This window comes from Theobroma umbraticum, unplaced genomic scaffold (genome assembly GCF_002168275.2).
Source record: "Theobroma umbraticum cultivar Fairchild unplaced genomic scaffold, ASM216827v3 scaffold_56.0, whole genome shotgun sequence".
Lineage (NCBI taxonomy): Eukaryota > Viridiplantae > Streptophyta > Magnoliopsida > Malvales > Malvaceae > Theobroma > Theobroma umbraticum.
The window spans coordinates 9,533,066-9,553,067 of NW_018397256.1; the positions used below are offsets into that span (position 1 = coordinate 9,533,066).

General features: G+C 35.1%; 3 protein-coding genes across 5 annotated transcripts; 2 read left to right on the plus strand and 1 right to left on the minus strand.

Moving 5' to 3' along the window:
- Nucleotides 1–642: 642 nt before the first annotated feature.
- On the minus strand, nucleotides 643–6,627 carry LOC110411193 (mitochondrial-processing peptidase subunit alpha-like). Of its 2 annotated transcripts, none has more exons than XM_021421239.2 (13): nucleotides 6,380–6,627; nucleotides 4,752–4,994; nucleotides 4,340–4,636; nucleotides 4,073–4,240; nucleotides 3,777–3,944; nucleotides 3,615–3,698; nucleotides 3,353–3,419; nucleotides 3,093–3,190; nucleotides 1,862–1,934; nucleotides 1,695–1,765; nucleotides 1,528–1,577; nucleotides 1,233–1,345; nucleotides 643–1,134 (listed from the first exon to the last, which is right to left on the minus strand). In XM_021421239.2, exons 1-13 carry the CDS (start codon nucleotides 6,416–6,418, stop codon nucleotides 1,088–1,090), a joined length of 1,518 nt encoding a protein of 505 aa, XP_021276914.1. In that variant the 5' UTR covers nucleotides 6,419–6,627; the 3' UTR covers nucleotides 643–1,087. The 2 variants fall into 2 exon arrangements, with proteins under 2 accessions (XP_021276914.1, XP_021276913.1); XM_021421238.2 differs by having other exon boundaries at nucleotides 6,371–6,627.
- A 4,222-nt stretch (nucleotides 6,628–10,849) lies between these two features.
- LOC110411062 (nudix hydrolase 8-like) lies at nucleotides 10,850–12,761 on the plus strand. The gene is made up of 8 exons (XM_021421072.2): nucleotides 10,850–10,961; nucleotides 11,043–11,284; nucleotides 11,724–11,789; nucleotides 11,913–12,050; nucleotides 12,146–12,220; nucleotides 12,318–12,368; nucleotides 12,441–12,475; nucleotides 12,623–12,761. The coding sequence occupies exons 1-8, from the start codon at nucleotides 10,850–10,852 to the stop codon at nucleotides 12,753–12,755; spliced, it is 852 nt and encodes a 283-aa protein (XP_021276747.2). The 3' UTR covers nucleotides 12,756–12,761.
- Nucleotides 12,762–14,985: 2,224 nt separating this feature from the next.
- Nucleotides 14,986–19,900, plus strand: LOC110411413 (ATP-dependent 6-phosphofructokinase 3). 2 transcript variants are annotated; one of them, XM_021421552.2, is made up of 13 exons: nucleotides 14,993–15,618; nucleotides 15,973–16,019; nucleotides 16,117–16,156; nucleotides 16,229–16,291; nucleotides 16,391–16,528; nucleotides 16,866–17,024; nucleotides 17,136–17,189; nucleotides 17,274–17,342; nucleotides 17,456–17,585; nucleotides 17,881–18,146; nucleotides 18,322–18,370; nucleotides 18,503–18,657; nucleotides 19,459–19,900. In XM_021421552.2, exons 1-13 carry the CDS (start codon nucleotides 15,232–15,234, stop codon nucleotides 19,654–19,656), a joined length of 1,755 nt encoding a protein of 584 aa, XP_021277227.1. In that variant the 5' UTR covers nucleotides 14,993–15,231; the 3' UTR covers nucleotides 19,657–19,900. The 2 variants fall into 2 exon arrangements, with proteins under 2 accessions (XP_089638688.1, XP_021277227.1); XM_089782562.1 differs by having other exon boundaries at nucleotides 14,986–15,618; nucleotides 17,136–17,342.
- The last annotated feature ends 102 nt before the right edge of the window (nucleotides 19,901–20,002 follow it).

The following is a 20,002-nucleotide window of genomic DNA, read 5'->3' on the forward strand; positions in this document are numbered from 1 at the left end:
CACGGAAATTAGTCAGATTCATTTTGTCCTTCTAAAGAAATTATAATCGGGATTTCTGCCATTGTTTAATCTTGTCGAAATTAAATTAATAAATCTTTATTACATCAGATCAGAATTCTAATGATATTTTCTTTCAGACGTCGAGCAATGATCAAGGCTTACGCATTGATTTACAAGCTGATCAGTTGACATATTTTGATACACAGAATAGAGACCAGAGAGGAAGTGATAGCAATTATTTCAACATAACAAGAATAATGAAATAGCTTTTAGTTCGGTGACGACATCATTTCCAGTCCCTAATTAAACCCATTGTTGCGAGCACAGCACGACCATTCATGATGATACATACCTGTATTAATTTATACTTCAGCACTTGTGAGGTAAAAATGAAATATATTGCCCAGCAAAGAAGAGTTTTGGTCACGTAACATCCATATTAACCGAACATGTGCACTACATAATTATTAAGAACTAATTTCTTCCATCATAGTTGAACACGACATCCATATAAACTCTCTTGAGGGACTCGGACTCCATGAACGGTGTGTTTGGAATATTGGGCCTAAGGTTATAGCTAAAAATACAATCTTGCCTTCAAATAATACTTCTTCAAAGCATGTAACGAGATGAAAAAGCAGAAAATCAAATCGGCATAGGGAGCTGTAAGTTGTACCAAATAAACCTGAAAATTGTGCCATAATAGGCACATGTTCTAACATATACACCAAAAGTTTTCTGGTCAAAATGTCGGCTCTAAGTAGAGACCATTGTTGAATTGCTTTGGGTAATTGGCGAAACAGAAGGTGAAAAAGAATATGGTGACTTTTCTTCCCAACCATGACCCATAATCAAAACTCATGGAATACAGCAGAAAACATGCGAATCCCACTGTCTGCAGAAGCTATTTCGCTAATATGTTACTTGCTTGGGATAAACAATTTATTGTTAAAAATGGAAGCACCTAAACTCCTTATTTTCAACCGCATCTTGTTATAAAACAACTCAAAAGGTATGAAGATGCACAACACTGTGGAAACCAGTTAAATGCCCCGTCATATTTGACACAAGAAAGCAATTTCATTTTTCACTTGAACTTGCTGCTCACTGAATCGTAGCTTGGGACATTAATGACTGCAAAACCCGAGCAAAACCAATAAGTTAGTAAAAAATGCAATCTAATAAAACAACTGAAACCCAGTCTTTTATGTTTTAACTAGACTGAGAACTACCATTTCCATACGATGCCATTGTGAGAGGAGAGGATAGAAGCTTTTTGGCTACTGAAGAAATATCCTTCAGTGTAATATCATCAACAGCCTTCAAGAAATACTCCAAAGGTTTCCTAATAAATTGAAAATGATTTTATTAGGAAGAAGAAAAATAACATACTATACTTTTCTCATAAACAAAAAACCTAAATTGCAAACAGATATAGATGTAGAAATTAATGAGAAGCAACTAATTGGCAGCATCATAGCCCATCATAACAAAGGACAATGCTAAGAAGCTTAGAAACAGTCATACCTCTCACCATATGTCAAGACTTGTTTGCCAATATCTTCTGAAGCAACCATCTGCAGAGAACACCTCTTACATAAACAAGAGCAACACTTGGCTGGAGAATATGAATCCTTTACCAGCATAATCAAATTCATCTACAATCAAGAAACTAAAGAAAACAGTTTACATACTCTGGATTCCAAATTCATCAAAATGGCAGACTTGGTTGACTGTTTAGCACGGTCTAGTTGTTTCTGGTCAACTGCAAAGAACACCATGAAAAGCATTTCAGTAACAGGCCATTGAGTGAATGTTGCAAGCAAAGACAAAATAATTGCTGAAATAAAGAGCAGCCAACCTTGTCCAGGTGTTGCAACAGCAATAAGCTCCTTTACAGCTACATCAATGGCAGTTGGTACAAAATCAGAACCCTGAGTCCAAAAACATAAGTATCATCAAGAGTAGTACCATGATGCAGAAATTATAAGCAGACGGTCTCCACAGAATCAGAATTTTGGAATAAATTTAGTAAAGAGACAAGAATAAAAGTGTTGAGGGAACAGGTAGGTAATAATATATGCCAATAGGTTACACTAAGAAAAGTTTCAATTGCAGGTCATGTAACCTGCCAATTGCTAGCATTAACAAATAGACAGCTGGCATGAAAATCAGCTAGCAAATTAAGATTTAATTATGTGAGTCACCATCTAAAGAGAAGCTTGCAAAACAATTACATTTGGGCTCAAGGAGAAGAAAGCTCATGTATGGCATAGTTCAGCAGAATCATAACTAATTTCAAAGAGACAAACAGTTGAAAATCATATAGAAATGAACAAAAAATGATTATACATGGAAAATGACAACATTACTCTCTCATTGCTGTCATGAGTCATGACCTTCCATTTCTATCCAAAAAGTTTCCTAGTTTAAATCTACCAAAGGAAATATGATCTCCAGAACCCCCCTAGACACCATCTAAAGAGAGCTTGCAAAATAATTACATTTGGGCACAAGGAGAAGAAAGCTCATGTATGGCATAGTTCACCACAATCATAGTTTCAAAGAGATAAACAGTTGAAAAGCAAATAGAACTGAACAAAAAATGATTATACAGGGAAGATGACAGCATTAGTCTCTCATTGCTGTCATAAGTCACAACCTTCCATTTCTATCCAAAAAGTTTACTAATTGAAGCCTACCAAAGGAAATATGATCTCCAACACCCCCCATAACACATCAAACCTGAACTGAAGACATTATTTTCCAATAATTTTTGGCCAAACAAAGTGGCTTGAACATCACAAGTGCCCGACGAGAAGAGCCAAAAAAGACAATAAGAATGACATAAAGAAGAGTAGAGAGAGAAAGGGGAACAAAAAATTTGGAAGCCAAAAATCCCTTTTTCCAACAACTCAACAAAAAAAAGAACCCAATAAATCTATGCAGAACAATGTGAAAAAGAATAAAAGAAAGTTAAGATATCAACTTGAGCTCTTGCTACATGAAAACATATGGGGGTAGACAAAGATAGACATAGGAATAGAGAGCCATACTATAATCAGCAAGGGAAGGTTGAAGAGCAGACTTACAGTAGTAGCTTGGATTCCAAACATGCCGGTATGGTTGTAAATGTTGTTGAATGCTGAAAATGACTGAACTTGTGGATACTCATTCAAGACACGAACATCTGCTCACAATATAACAAGAATACTTTCATGCTAACTTTTAACAACATGGCTAAAAAACTAAAAGAAATTGAGTGTCTAGTTGCGGAAGAATTTTGTAAATGAAGGGATGCACTCTACATGTCATATCCTGAACGATAGAGTGTGCACCAAGATTAACTTACATAGTCTTGAATACATTCCTTTTCCAGGGCCGCCAGCTGAAAATGATCCACCTCCTCCCATTAGAATCTACAGGATAATTAGATTTATCATTGCTTCCTATCTTGAAATCATGGTATTAAGCAGGGAGAATGAAAAAATACAATAAAATATTAATCAAGCAATATAGTACAATCCTAGCAAGGTTTTTACGAACAATATTAAAAATTAAAACAAGGTAGGAACAAGAACATTGAGCAGATAGAGATATCCAATGTTGAAAACCTGAAGAACAGTCAAAATTATAGCTTCCTTCTCCTTGTGCCAACCACCAGGAAGTTCAAATGCAAGAGCAAAATGAGTTTGATCCTACAATCGAAAATCATTACCAACTCAGACTGGGAAAAAATATAAAAGCAAAACTCATTTAAGTATTTTGATACATACCCCTGAATCAGCCTGACAACGATAATCACCTCCAGTATACACGGATTTTGGCTCCTGAGGGCGAGGAACATTGGGAAGGTCTGACAAAAGTGGTTCTGCAATGGATAACAGTTCCTCATGTTCAACACCAGATGCTGCCAGTACCATCCGTGAAGCAGTAAAATTTTCCTAATATTATCATAGTAAACCAAGCTTACTTACTATCGAGAAGGATACATCAAAGACCAGCTACAATTTTAACTACAAAGACACAATTGGCACTGAACACATATTGGATAAAGTTTTCTTAGACTCACCGCAACAAAATCCTCTAAAGTTGTACCATTTAATAAATTTACGGCAGATTCTGAGGCTAAAAGAGGATTAGCCAATGCACCAGAATAACCAGCCGAGTGAATGGCCTCTGAAAGCAAACCATGAGGATTCTTTGCAGCTTCAGCGATTTCCTCTTTCAATTTCTGAAGCTGCAGAAGGTGACAAAATGGATTGTCATCTCATAAGGGCACTTAATCTGAAACTGCAGAACTATTTACCATGAAAACAACAAGATTAAGACGATTTACCTGTTCATTAACCTCCCAATCCAAGAAAACAGGGTTTCTCACACAGTCAATAAGCAGCTCTACCATTTCAGGAACATAAGTCTTCAAAGCATCAAAGGTATATCCAATCTGCTCCCGAGAAACTCCAGCATGCACATTGCCACCAATTGCCTCTACTTCCCTCACAATACGCAAATGACTGCGGTTTGTTGTGCTCTTGAAGGCCATACGCTCAAGCAGATGTGAGACCCCAAATGAGACTGGAGACTCATAGATTGAACCACAGTCCACGTATAATCCTATTGATGCTGCAGGGTTCTGCTTGGCAACATAATCAAATTGCCAGTTCCTCAATGAATTAGAAAATTACTCTTTTAAGAGAAGAGATCTTATATAAGAAAATGTTCTTCACAAGAAGCATAACCATACATACCGTTGAGGTCTCTGAAGCAATTTTGAGGCCATTCGGGAGAGTTGTAATCGTTGTTTTACCAGGTTCAACATAATCAGGCAATGGAACTGGTAGGGCAACACCTGGTAGGGGAAAATCTAGGGGTGGCATGGACTTGGACTGACTCCCAGTCAGCCAACTAAAGAAGCCACCCGAAGAGGATGAAGTTGTAGCAACAGCACTTGAACTTGCAAACCTTGCAGGTACTCCACGGCATGTGCTACCCTATACTCGCATTTTCATTCAGAACATGGCAGATTTCCAAGCAGTCAGACCATCAATATGTGAAAAAAAAAATTTACCAGATAAATCACAACGGAAGAATCAATTTTAAAAAATGCACATGAAACAGCTTAACATTAATAACCCATTACAATTGCTACCTTCACAACAATATTCCAGCTGAAGCTACTACATATAACTTGATGAAGTTTAAGAAAACTCCTCCCGAACAAATAAAACAATTATAAATGAAACAAGCAGAAGAAGAAATATCAATAAAAGAAAAATAAAAGTTTTTGGCAGGCTTCCATCCACAACTGTAGCTGGAGCTGAAGAAAACTATTAAGGCATGGCCTTCCTTAAGTATAACTGCAGAGATGACCAGACTCATCTCGGACAAGCTTCCTTCACCATACAGATTAAACTGTTTGACTATTTCTTTGCCTAATACTGGCAGCTTGCTAAGCAATCAGTTGGACAAAACAAGACAGCAGATGTTCTTCTAGTGCTCTTTAAACAGGTCAAGCAAAAGGCATTGCAAATCTCACCAACATAGAGGTCAGAAGTTGATCCTCAGAAATCCAACGGGCTAATAGGAAAGACACTGCCAGTTGAAGCCTAGGCTTGCAAGGGCCACTAATATCTACCTTTAGAGGGAGAGGGAGACAAACAATAAGAAATATGGCAAAAAGTCCACAACCAACTCCAAGCATATGTTGCTTCATCACTAAAATAGTGACACTTAGACTTAACTATCTTTCAGATATTGTGAATAATTGAGTTAACCAGTTACTTTATATGAATAAGGATTAAGGGAGGACATTCTAGCTCACTAGTCTCTCCTTTGTTTCTGGCTGTAATTCACATTTCTGGACTAGTAATCTTTTTTTGCAGTATGTACTTCTCCTAACAGGACCCCCGCTTCTTTCAATGAAGAAATTTAAATTACCATCCATAAACAAACCATCAAAAAAATTACTCTTCTTCTACCACATAGTCTGGTCACTCAATATATTCTTGAGATTAAGTATACATTTCCTTAACAATATTCTTTTATAAAAAAAAGACCATCACTCGGTAAACGAATAAAATCGAACTGCAGCACGAAGCTGCGGTTAACAATCAAACCAATTTCTCATTTCGTAACAGCAAAAGAGATAATTATATTTAATTAAAAAATCAAAGTAACAAGCGAAGCATCAGTAGTGAGTAAAAAAATGAAACAGATCTGTTGACTAAAAAAGAAAGCAATCAAAGACTCATGATTAAATAATCAAAGCAGAATCGAATTAAAGTAGCTTCGATACATTCGAGATAAGAGACATTTCGATAGCTAGATCGAATCAACAACGATCGTAAATTAGGGTTTCGGAAATTACCGCACTGACCTTGAGAGCCCGGAGGCGAGAAGCCGCGGTTCGGTACATCGTGATCGGTGGTCTCTGAGAAGAACTAGATTCTGCGGAAGCTGTGAAACTCCGTTCAGTTTGGACGCCGAAGGCTTTTGTGGGGAATGAGAGGAATTGGTTTGAGCCGTTGATGTTTTCTCTGCGTCAGAAGTGAGTGGGTTTGATTGGCCGATGAGGATATTGCCAAGTGCTGGTTTTCGCGAGACACGTGAGAGAAGAGAAGGGTTGCAATCTGAGTCGTCTATGAAGGAAGTCTCTGTGTCGTGGGATGATCAATATTAGCCGTCTGATTGGCATACAATCGGCGGGAGGTTTGAATTGGTTTTTTCATTTTCGTGTGTTTGATATTAAAGGTGAATTTTCTTACCCCTTTTTAACACTGACACTAGCAAGTGATTCGCATAATCAATCAACATTTGTTTTTAGTTAAAACAAAAGCAAAATTTTAAACTTCGATACTAACATTTCAAGCCACTCTTTCAAATGCACTGTTATTCTACTTTTTAAATAATTGAACTAAACCTTTTTAAATAATTGAACTAAATTTTGGTATTCAAGAAACAGTTATTTTAAGTTAAAGATAATTTTCTTTATTTAAAAACAAAAATAATGTCACTATGCTAATGTATTTGGTGTAAGTTCTACAAGACTAAGTATAAAGAAAGCTATAAAAGTATCAGATGTTTCATCATATAACAATATTGCATCAAATATAATACTTTGTTGATGATGATTAATATTAACAAATAAAGCAAAATGTCAACACCTTCTTTAGTTTTTTTAGATGTGGTATCAAAACATATCACATCTCCAAAAGATTGATTATCTAATTTCATCTTACCATCTATCTAGAAAATATTTATAATGAGATAATCACTATTAACTTAATACAACACAAGAAAAATTAAGGTTATTATGTCGCATATTTTGTAGATATTCTAAGACACTATTAGTATCTCCAACTTTCATAGCTTTTGTTCTTTTAGAACATAAGTAATTATTGTAGTTTTCAGGAATAAAATCAAGATTCTTAAGTCTACTAATTTTATTGTCAAAAACCCAACACTATGCTTCAATGATATTTAGGAGCAATCAACGATTTCAAATTTAACAGCTTGAGGGAGATTAATTACCTTTTTTATATATATTTGTTGGAAAATAAATATGCTTATTACATCATTTTGGGCCGAGAAACACCTATACTATAGACAAATAAAATTGTGGTTATATTGGATTTGCAGAATCCAATATGTGCAATCCTAAAGGTAAATTGTCATGGTGGGTGGTCATTCAATTCGTACATTGATTCGCTTTACGATGAATGCGAAGTATAATACAATCTCAAGATCGATGAAGTAACTCCCTAATGTGCTTAATAATTTGTATTTTCAGATCCAATTGCAAATTTTGATTGAAGATCTTCTGCAGAGTGAGCAAGGAGTCCGATTTTACTTAGACCTTCCTGAAGACTTTATCCCAACAAAGCTTTAAACCCCAGTATATAACCCATAGTTCTGTTTGTAGTGAGAAAGAAATACCTATTTTGTAGATAATGCATGTGAATGTTCTGCAACAAATTTCGTAACATGTAATTTACCATCATATCGTAAAAATTTTAATACAATTAAGCACCTAAATCTTATTTCTGGACGGTGACTTTTGATAGCATTATTTCTTTTATTGTTTATTCGAGTTCCTTGGCAAGAACAATAAAAAACCTTATTTACTGAATTACCATACTTATCCTTATGTCTTTTAGATCTTCAAATACTAAATCAAACTTTTTTGACATATCTATTGTAAAAATCATAAATATCTTATTCTGTTTTAAATTCCATTTGAACTTTTAGAATAATTTCTTCTAACATATTTACATGAGCTGAAATCATAATATTAATATTAGAATCAATCATGTTTGAACACTTATCTTGCTCTAAATTATGCTCTTCCATTGGTCCGACTAATTAGGGAATATCATATTCGGTAAATTTCAATTTTCTACACAATTGATCTTTATTCGTTATATTTGTAGTTTCTTTATCCATAACCTCAAAAATAAAAGTAAAAAATAAATTTTGTTGTCTTTTAATTAATAGTAGGATCATACCTTCTATTTATACTATTTCATTATACATGCTCAAAATGGATTAATTAAACACAATCAATGATTAAAATGCACCCAATTTGAATTAAACAATATATAAAGTTAAAAAAAAGAAAAACTTAAATAAAAAGGTTAATGAAAAGAGAACCACTTGCAACCAAATTTGATGTCAATATCTTCACTGAAGAATAAAATACACAATGGACTATGAACAACCATGAATAGGATATAAAAGACACTAAGGGTGTAACACAGTCTATGCTTTCAAATTGTCATATGTCTAAAGAAAAAATTGTATACTTTTCAAAAGAAAAATCTGAAAAAACAAAATTCAATAAAACATTATGTCTATGCATAAAATATAAATAATTAAATATGATATATATAATTAATAATTTCATCTTATATTTAAAATAATTTCCTTTCAACTAAATATAAAACGTAAAGCATATTAAAAACGTATACTCAAAATAATTTTTTCTTATATAATTAGAATTAATAAAAATAGTATATTACTGAAATTTTAAATAATAACCAATAATGCTATACTAAAACCTATATTTGAGAATTACATATACAATAATTTTTTAATTTTTAACAATTAAAATAATTAAAAATAAAGTTTACATAATAGAAAATAAAAAATTATGACAAGTAGGAGATATAACTTATATAACAAAAAAAAAGAATATAGTAGATGATTCGTAAAAATTTAAAAGAGAAAATTTATAAAAACTTAAAATATATGAACAAATAAAATAGAGTTGAAAAAAATAAATAATAATAATATAAATAAAATAAAAAAAAAGTTTTATTTTTTTATAATTTCACAATATAAAAACAAAAAAGAACAAAAACTATAGATGAAAAAATTTTAAAAATTTTAAAAATTTAAGAATTTGAATAAAATTAAATGAAGTTTATAAAATTATTTTATTATTTTTTAATTATATTAATTATTTAATAAAAAAATTATATATTTAAAAATTATTAAAAATATATAATATATAAAAAATTTCAAAAACTTTGAAAGCCAATGGCCCCTCCATGATAAAGGGACGCTCGGCCCGTCCCTGACTAACCTTTAGCAGAGTTTTTCCCAAAGAAAGTTATCGTTTGCGTACCCTCTGCTGCAAAACTGTCAACTTGATCAATGGCTTAGAGTCTATCATCATCTTGGTTTTCTTAAGTCAATATAATTCACAAGACTTCCATGGCCTTTGTCCAAAGGACATGTAAAATATACCTCAAAACTGATGCATGCAAACCGTCTCTCCTTACCCATTTCACCCTAGATTGAACAGTTTTATGCTGGATTATTGTTTAAACGGAAAATTCACCAACAAACTTTATCAAAACCCCATCTATGGTCTTGGATTCCCCAGAAGTTTATATTCTGCTTCAGCAATTGAACAAAAGAAACGTAAGCACCCAAATTTCTTCACAATACTTATGCTGATTCTAGTATGAGAAATTTGACAGCAGTTCTCATATGATTCCGCTTGAATATCGACCTGCATTCTTTTTCTTTCATTCGTCTTAATTACATTAATATGTTACCCAAGAGGCACAAAAAGTTTGATCATTCCTGTCCTGAAGAAAATTCAAGATAAACACGAGAATTAACAGAAAATGTGAAGACAGAATGTTTGAATGTTTGAGAACAATATATTCTAATGGCCCAACAACTACCAGGCAGTCCATCACCAACAAAGCGTCAAGGTGAAGCTCTATACACATCATGAAAGAAAATGAAAGGGAATCAAAACAGAGAAAGACAATCCCATGCATGATGCAAGTGCAACTACATCAAAGCTCTGATATCTAATCAACACGACCACATAAGAGGTGTCCATATCGAAAACGGAATATTGAATTCTCAAAAATGTTAATATTCCTTCACAGAGCCACAAGTTACCAAGGGATTATCTCAAAAAATACAAGGCAGAACAAGTCCATGATATTCTAATATTGGATAGAATATTCTCATCCTTTCTACAGTGGAAGTTGCACTGGTTGCTCCTGTCCATGCCATTGGCAAGTGTTTTATTTTTAAAAACAAAGGATAGATTACTTATTCTACAGTATTTTGGATGATGTGAATTTTGTTTTTTTTTTAAATATATAGCAGGCTCAGATTATTTAATGCAATCATAGTATCTAAAGCTTTCGGCTGCCATCTTCTTCCTTCTACTTGTCCAACACCAAGATGATTCTATTCTCTGTGATATTTATTCCTTCTCAATTCTTCTTATTTGGCAGACCCATACATTTGGGCATTTTAATGGCTATATATACTATTGAAGTTGAAGTTCTTTCTACAGTTCGCTTGAATGATGGAAATGATGGCAGCAGAGGTGGGTCTCCAGCAGTCTTCAGGATTTTATTGCCAGCAATTTCTAAGAGTGCCTAGAACTTCATGGACACAGAATTGCATCTTGCCAGGGCCGTCGAGCGGTAGGAAACTACTACTTTGAATCGCATGATCATCATATACGCATTATACCAATGATTTATTTGTTCTATTGAATCTTTCAGGTTTTTTGAGGAAGTCGTCACTCTCAATGTCCCCAAGTGCCAAATTTCGTTCCTGTCATGTGCCATCTATTAATGGCGGCATGATGTCTCCTGATCTAGCATCACCAGGCTTGGCAGTGGAGTTTCTTGATGCATGGGATGATGAGTATAATGGGGTCATCATCGACACAGAATGCTTACCCTCAAGTGCAAATGCTTTTGCATCTGCCCTTCGTGCTTCTCTAACCAACTGGAAGCTGAAGGTTTGATGCCTTTGCAGGGACAGAGCATTCATTAACCATGACGGTCAAAGATGTTTGCACATACGTGAAACATCATACACCATAAATTTCTAGCCATACAGTCTCAGATTCACCTAACTGTTTTTGGAAGATAATTAAACACATACTTAAGCAACTAAAGCCACTCAACTTAATTTTTACAGTGATTAAAACATTAGTTTGCACAAAGGGACCTTATTTTTTTACCCTAGCATGTTTCCCTCTTAAAAATTTCAAGGAAGGGAATATCTGCTTTCTTTGGAGTTTTGCTTATATCTGATTCTTTCAATAGCCAAGTTGTCCCCCTAGTGAATCTTCTCACAAGCATGTGCAAACCTTCATATAGTGTCAGTTAATTTTATGAAGTTATTTTAAAATTATAAAAGTAGATAATAACTTGGAAGTATAATGAAAAATGCAGGGGAAAAGGGGTATATGGCTCAAGATATTGTCAGAGCAAGCTGACCTTGTTCCAATTGCAATTCAGGTGATGGACTAACGATCAATAATTAATCTCAGCATCTACAAAAGAAAACTATCTGATCCATCGGTGCCTTAGATTTGTACAAAACAAAAACAACTGAGGTTTTCTGGGTTCACGGATTTCCAGGAGGGTTTTGACTACCACCACGCAGAACCAGGTTATGTTATGCTGACTTACTGGATTCCAGCTGAACCTTGCCTGCTCCCTGGCAGCCCTTCTCATCAAATTGGCATAGCAGGATTTGTCATCACTGACAAAAAAGAGGTCATTAATAAAATTACTAGCAGATTTCTTGTCCTTTCCTTTTTGTTTTTTTTTTCAGTTCTCCCACTACAAATCGCCAAATTTACAACATACAGGTCCTCGTGGTGAAAGAGAAATGCCCTTGCAGTTGCTCTGGGGTATGGAAATTGCCTACTGGCTATATCAGTAAGGTAATTATAGTCAATTATGTTTATTAGTAGAGCTTGGGGGAAATAATGTTTTCTGAAGGAAAATAACAAGATGTGGTTCTTTTTGGTTTCTCTCCAGTATGAAGATATATTTTCTGGAGCTGTAAGAGAAGTGAAAGAAGAAACTGGTGTGAGTGGTCTATAACTTACCCTTTACTAGTACACATGCTCTACAGACGATCATCATTTTCTCTTCTTGCAGGTGGATACAATTTTCCTGGAAATGGTTGCTTTCAGGTAAAAGTACTGCTTCTGGATTATTTCCACTCAACAAATGTTGGTCTTCTTTTTTACTCAAGGAAAAGAAAATAGTAACAATTTTGATAATTATATGACTACCAGTACACTTATAGAAGGTTTATCACTTTGTGTGAAATCTGATAGACATGCCCATCGGGTGGCTTTTGAGAAGTCGGATTTGCTCTTCGTCTGCATGCTAAAGCCCTTTTCTTCAGAAATCATAGTCGATGAGAAGGAAATTCAAGACGCTATGGTAATCGAGGTTTCGCTTCACTAATATAGCCATCAACAGCATCTGCCATTCCTCTCTAACTTAGTTAACGTTGGATGACCGATTAAATGAGTTCTGTTATCTAATTTATATGCTCAGTGGATGCCCCTTGGAGAATTCATTGAGCAGCCATTTTACCAAGAAGATCACATGTCCAGAAAGATGATCGAAATCTGCACCGCAGCACATGAAGATCGCTACGATGGATTCACTGCTCAACAGCTGATATCGAAACTTGATGGAAGACTTACTTACCTTTATTACAAAGGGTGAAGCAACATTTAGTTCCCTGTTGTGATCTAGTAAAAGGAACATGAAATGTACATATCTGCAATAACGACCCAAACCCAACCCCATGTGATCATGTTTTAGGAAGAACAAAAATAATAGTGTGAGACAAACAAGCTTAAACCAATAATAACGTTGAAAGAGAAAACCAAAACGCATGAACAAAAATTTAACTTCAAATTTTCTGGGTTTTTATAGAAAGTTCTGGAAAATCGTTGAAGGTGTGATACGTGGCATCATTGAGCAATCAAAAAGGGAAAAGGCTCACGTGCTTCAAATAAAACTCTGGATCGAAACGGTTGGCATTTGACAAGAGGAAGTCAGGGAAAGGCCAGAAAAATAAAGCTCTCCTGTAACATACAGCGTTGTAACCGCTAATTCTAGATGGATCCGAATCCTAATCTCTTGCTGCTGCTGTTGACCACCACACCTTCCATGAAGCCCGTGTCCTGTGACTTGTGGCTTTAGTTTTTTTTTTTTAATTATTTTTATTTCACTTTGACACGTCACGTTACCCTTGTGGGACTGTGGCCCATTTTTGTCTGAAACGGGCAAAGGCGTGCCGGCATACGACCATGGAAAATGACTGTCTGCATGTGTCAACTCTCTAGAAAATTAATCTGATCACGAAGGATGGTCGAGTTTTCCCTTTTAATATTCCAATCTTGATGAATAAACTATATGATATCTCATATTTCATCAATTTAATTTGGAAAATGAATTTTTCCCCTCTTTTCATCCTAATCTAAACTTTTTTTTTCTGTTCTTTCCTTTTTTTTTTAACTCATAAATTATTTACATAGCCACACAAATTAACGAACTAAATACGCAAAATAAATGTAAATAAATAAACACTGTGAAAACATAAACTCCCGGGGATTTGCACTTTGTCTGTAGTCAATAACTCCTGTCAAACCGATCATTCTATTTTACTTTTATTTGAATGAAGAAAAGAAAAAGTTATACATTGACTGAGAGATGAGAATAGTCATTAATTAGCGGCCTAAAAATATTTGAGAGAAAATAAATTAAGAAAAAGAAATGGAAATGAATCATTGAAGGAGTAATGTTGGAAATCTACTGAAATAAGCTTCCTATACTTCTTCTCCAAGTTCTGTTCCTTGGCGCAACAGAAAATCACACCACATTAATTTCTCTACTAATGATTGTTAAATTGGTAATCCATGTGAAAGAATCTTCCTACTAAGAAAGAGGGCAATAAAAGCAGGAACCAAAGTCTAACGAGCCGACCACCGAACATGCATAAAACCAGCAATTAGGCAACCCCTAACTGTGGTCGACAAACGTTGCCATTTCAAACAGCATAGTAATTTTGATTTTTCCCCGCAGGATGCAACAACTGAGCATTTGGACCACGTAGAACAAGCCCATTTACACATTTCCCATGCATCCCTCAATAGGATTTGTCTTATTTCAAAAAACAAAAAAATGACTATCAGCTTTGACATTATTTGTTAAAATTATCGTTTGAAAAAAGAACCAAATCATTAAAAGGGCATAACTGATCCCTCCTTGAGTGTCGTACAGATTTTTATTGTAATAATTAAATTACATTTTTCTAAAAATAGTATTATTAATCAATTAAAGAAAGCTAGGTTCATGCATAACCAGACCGAAAAGCATGTGTTTGGCGATGCCTTGTCTAGAATCTAATAGCTACAGAACGATATCCAATGTGCGCCATTAACCTGGTTTTGGACAACCCCTTAAGCCTAAAAAAACAGTCAGACCCGATCCGAATCCGATTTCTTTTTCCTTTTCACTTTTCACTAACCAAACAGAAAGCACTTCGGTTGTATTACTTATTTCCCGAAAAGGCCGAACCCAATTAAAATTTCCATAAAGCCAAACCTTTCTCTTTCCTGCGAACTTTCTTCTCCCAAAACAGAGTAATGAATAACAATACAAGGTGGGCAGCGAAGCCAAAAAGCCTAAGGCATAAGGTCTTTATCTCTGCGTCAAAAACCACACAATAATCACAGGCGGAACCAGGTTTTGCCAACTCTTCCCTCTGTTATTTAAAGCCATTTCCACCTCAAAACAACCAGAAACCAAACTTTTTTTTTAAAGAAAAGTCATCTGAGGTTCATTTTTAGTCAACAGTATCTCCTATAAATATGGATTTCGTTTTTTTCTCTTTTTGTTCGAAAAACCCGTCTCGATGTCCCGTTGAATGGATTCCGTCCTCGCCCCTTCTTCCACGTCGTCTTTCTCTTCTCCATTGAACAATAATAATAATCATCATCATCATCATAATAAGAATTTTTACAAAAGTAATATTAATAATAGTAAGAATAAATCGCGCTTCTCGGTGCCATCGAGTTCTGGAATCTGTAATTTGAGAAAGTTTAGTACGGTCAGTTTTGGCTACGGATACCGTTACGGTTGCGGTTGTCGTTTGAGGAGGAGTTCCGGCTGTTCGAAGATCCACGATTCGACGCGTGGCGTGATGGCTTCTTCTGCTTCGCCTGAGAATTCAAAGCCTAAGGTCGTGACCGGTCCTGGTGGTTATGTCCTTGAAGATGTTCCTCACTTGTCAGATTACATTGCCGATCTTCCTGTAAGCTTTTTCCTTCTTTGCTCCCCTTTTCTACGTATCATTATACGTACTTATTATTTTCGTTGAATTTGTTATCGTTTTTCCGTTGCCGATAATAAGGAATGGAGAAAAAAACAGAAGGCAGCTGTCTTTTCAAAAGCTTGATTTTCGCTGTGACTTTGTCGGCAACCAATTACAAAATTAGATTAAAAATGTTTTTTTATGAATATTATATTTATTTTATATTCATCTTCTCAGTTTTTTTCTTTAATGATGTTTCTGATTTTTAAAATTAATTGAGAACGAATCAGTTAATTTTTAAGATTTGATTTCTGTTATTAAATCTGATTTTGTCTTTCCTTTTTCCGATGACAGACTTATCCCAATCCGTTGCAAGACAATCCGGCATACTCAGTTGTTAAGTAAGCCCAATTTGACATCTTCTTTTTCAAATTTTATTTAATATTAGTATCTTTTAATTGTGCTAATGTTGCTGGATCGATTGCTCTGTTTCACCAGGCAATACTTTGTCCATGTAGATGATTCCGTTCCTCAAAAGGTTAGTTTTCCTTATATTTTCTTTAAAACTTTATTTGTTTCTATTTTAATGTTTCTCTTTTATTGTTTATAGATTGTTGTTCACAAGGACAGTCCAAGAGGAGTACATTTCCGACGAGCTGGACCACGTCAAAAGGTACGAGTTAATGTTATGTAACCTATGAATGAGATTTCGAATGATAAAATTCTGAGTTGTGTTTTACAGTATTGTGTTGGGTGTTTGATGGTTTCTTAGGTGTATTTTGACTCGGATGAAGTTCATGCCTGTATTGTGACGTGTGGTGGTCTATGCCCTGGACTCAATACTGTGATTAGAGAGATAGTATGCGGTTTACACCATATGTATGGCGTGAAGAAAGTTTTGGGGATAGATGTAAGTGATCATTTGACCTTTTTCGTTCTTTTTTGTGGAGTTCTCTTTCCTATTACTCCTTTTCATTTCCCCTCCAAAAGGTGAATAAATAAGTGAGAAGTTTCTCAAACCATTAATAGTCCCTGTCTCTTGAGTTGCTAATAAGAGCACCACATCTAGATGACTAAATAAAAGCATAAACTCATATCCTACATGGACTTGCATTATTAAATGTGTCAACCTACCACCTTCTTGCTGGTATAGGTTCCTTTTGCTTGATCAGAAGACACTGCAAAATATATATCCATCCTTTAATAAGTTGGTGCATTGGCAACTAACTAGTTTGATGTATTTTTAGGGAGGATACAGGGGATTTTATGCTAAAAATACCATACAATTAAATCCCAAGGTTGTCAATGATATCCATAAACGTGGTGGAACAATCCTTGGGACATCACGAGGTGGGCATGATACCTCAAAAATTGTTGACAGCATTCAGGATCGCGGAATTAATCAGGTCTGTTAAAAATACTATTTTTTATAATTTTTGCTCAAGTGGAAGTACAAGTAGTTGTTATGATCAAGACATACCAATCTAACTGACTTATGATCATTTGTCATAATTCAGGTGTACATTATTGGAGGAGATGGAACTCAGAGAGGTGCATCTGTGATATTTGAGGTGATTTCTTTAATAGAATATACACACATTGATTTGCTTTGCGAATTTGTGCATATTAAAGGAATTTTATCCCACACTTTACAGGAAATTAGAAGGCGTGGTCTCAAAGTTTCAGTTGCTGGAATCCCCAAAACCATTGACAATGACATTCCGGTACTCCTCTTGGCTTGGATAGAATGTTGTACCAAGTCTTTTAGGAATTGCAACCTATTTTATTTGGTTACTACACAGTCTCAAAGCTTTGACGGTGCTGTTGCACATGACAGGTTATTGACAAGTCCTTTGGCTTTGACACTGCTGTCGAGGAGGCTCAACGTGCCATTAATGCTGCTCATGTTGAATCTGAAAGTATTGAGAATGGTATTGGTCTTGTGAAGTTGATGGGTCGCTACAGTGGTAAGTTTCTCTTTCAGTTTGAAGTGTTAATCCTGCATTGCAAGAAGTGAGAGAATTACAAATTTTTTAAGTTATTGGTTTTAATTTAAATCTTTTCTATTTTAAATTGTGTCATTTAAAATTTCTATGGTTTGTTCCTTTCTCTCATCAATATGGTGATTGAGTATTATTCATTTAATTTTTTTGTTCTGCAGATGAGTTTACATTCCCCTTAATTATGCTTCTCTGTTTCCTGAAACTTTGTCAGAATGTTTTTTTTTTTTTATTGATGCATCTAAACCTGACTGATGGGCAGGTTTTATTGCAATGTATGCTACTCTTGCAAGTCGAGATGTGGATTGTTGCTTGATTCCAGAGTCACCCTTTTATCTTGAAGGACCTGGTGGACTTTTTGAATACATTGAAAGACGACTTAAAGAAAATGGGCATATGGTTATTGTGATAGCCGAGGGTGCAGGACAGGAGCTACTTTCTGAGAGTATGCAATCAATGACTCAGAAAGATGCTTCAGGGAACAAGCTTCTCCTGGATGTTGGGCTATGGATATCACAGAGGATCAAGGTATGCCATATGGGTTCAACCTAGGTACAATTTACAAGCTTTTGAGATAGCAATATGGTAAAAAGCTCCAGGGTGTGCATTTGAGCAAAACTCCCATCTGAGCAGACATGTGTCATGACATATAAGATGGAATTTTTTGATGTGACATTCGTTGTTTTTTTCCTGTCATTTTCAGGACTACTTTTTAAAACAAAGGAAGATGCCCATAAACCTCAAATATATAGGTTTGTAGAATAAATATATAAGATGTTTTTTGAGAACTTTTTTTCACCAAAGAAAACGATCATGGGTGTTTTCGAGTAAAGTAGTTAGCTGTTGGCAGAAGTTATTGAGAATTGTACTTTGTCCACTGGCAGATCCTACTTATATGATTCGTGCTATTCCAAGCAATGCATCTGACAATGTTTACTGCACACTTCTTGCCCAAAGTGCTGTGCATGGAGCGATGGCAGGGTACACTGGCTTTACAAGTGGTCTTGTTAATGGCAGGCAGACATACATTCCCTTCAATGTGAGTTCATCCTGAAATGACTTAAAGAGTTTTAGTTTGGAAATTTCTTTTAGAAAATCATTGTTTTTTTTGCATGCTTTATGAATTCGAAGTATTTAAAGATTGTGTGATTTTAGTGTCCCGTCTGTGATGTTGACACTTCCTGTTTCTTTGCATGTATAACTTCTGTTGACGGTCAGTTAATTGTTTGTGTGTTTTCTGATGTTCACATCCTTTGTAGCATTCCTCAAGCTTCTATTGTTCTTTTCTTATATCTATTATTCCCATAAGCACTTACCTCAACTCTTCTGGAATACATGGATGCCCTATGATAATCGAGTCTCTCACAGAACCTGCTTTGATGTTTATTTTTTCACTGGGGTGAGGTTAGATATATGCCATTTAGTAATAAATCTTCCCCAAAGAACATGCCTTGTTTATTTTTCCTCTAGGGGGTGGTAAATGAGTCTATCTCTGTTCACTAGTAATTTTTCTTGAGGCTGCTGGCAGAGTATATGAAGAGTTAGTTGTTCAAAACATCACTTGCACTGTATTCTATGACAACTCGGTCTCAGTTTCCACATTTAAGAAGTATGAGATTGAAATTTGAAAACTTCAAATTGTTTTTTTTTTAAAGTAGCTTTCCCCTTATGCCTTCATGGTTGAACTGATGGCAAAGGTAATCACAAGAGTGGCAATGAAAGATTTGTTGAGACGGTCATACTAGGTTTTATATTTTTCTTTAGCAATAATGTTGATAGATGCAACAACTGAAAACTTTTATATTTGAGATGGAGTTAATTTTCTGATGATTCTCTGCAGCGAGTTATTGAGAAACAAAACAAGGTTGTGATTACAGATAGGATGTGGGCAAGGCTTCTATCTTCAACAAATCAACCTAGCTTTTGGAGTGCTAAAGATGTCATTGAAGACAAAGTTGACGGAGAAGAATCAAACCAATTGTTGGATAATGGAAATTGTAGCGAAGAGAGTTTGGTTTGCAAGGAGATAACCAATTGAAGTCAGTAGTATACCACCGCTACTGCTTTAGCCCGGAGTTAAAGATAGCCGGCTGCCTAGTGTTCTTCCATAAGCCCTGAATTATTCTGTTATATGTAATTTTCAGCGGTTTGATTTTTTTTTCACTTGCTGAAGCTTAAGAGCAAAACTTATATGGGTCTATCCCTCATTATCTGCTGCAATAGTGTCCATTTCTGATGACAATGTTCAATGGAAGTAATAATATCTAGCGTGCTTATCTCAAGGCAGTTGTGATTCTATTTTGGGTGTGGGAACGAGTTATATAATGCTTGTGAAAGCCTGGTACTCGCTATTATGCAGGCAGCGGGACAGCAGGCGAACAGGG

Coding starts and splice junctions, on each gene's coding strand:
- LOC110411062 (XM_021421072.2), top strand. CDS start 10,850: ATGGCAGCAGAGGTGGGTCTCCAGCAGTCTTCAGGATTTTATTGCCAG. Junction 11,790..11,912: donor TTGTTCCAATTGCAATTCAG/GTGATGGACTAA, acceptor ACGGATTTCCAG/GAGGGTTTTGACTACCACCA. Junction 12,051..12,145: donor TCATCACTGACAAAAAAGAG/GTCATTAATAAA, acceptor TACAACATACAG/GTCCTCGTGGTGAAAGAGAA.
- LOC110411413 (XM_089782562.1), top strand. CDS start 15,232: ATGGATTCCGTCCTCGCCCCTTCTTCCACGTCGTCTTTCTCTTCTCCA. Junction 17,025..17,135: donor AGGATCGCGGAATTAATCAG/GTCTGTTAAAAA, acceptor GTCATAATTCAG/GTGTACATTATTGGAGGAGA. Junction 17,343..17,455: donor CCATTGACAATGACATTCCG/GTACTCCTCTTG, acceptor TGCACATGACAG/GTTATTGACAAGTCCTTTGG.
- LOC110411193 (XM_021421238.2), bottom strand. CDS start 6,418: ATGTACCGAACCGCGGCTTCTCGCCTCCGGGCTCTCAAGGTCAGTGCG. Junction 4,637..4,751: donor TTGCTTCAGAGACCTCAACG/GTATGTATGGTT, acceptor GTTGCCAAGCAG/AACCCTGCAGCATCAATAGG. Junction 3,699..3,776: donor GTTGTCAGGCTGATTCAGGG/GTATGTATCAAA, acceptor TTTCGATTGTAG/GATCAAACTCATTTTGCTCT.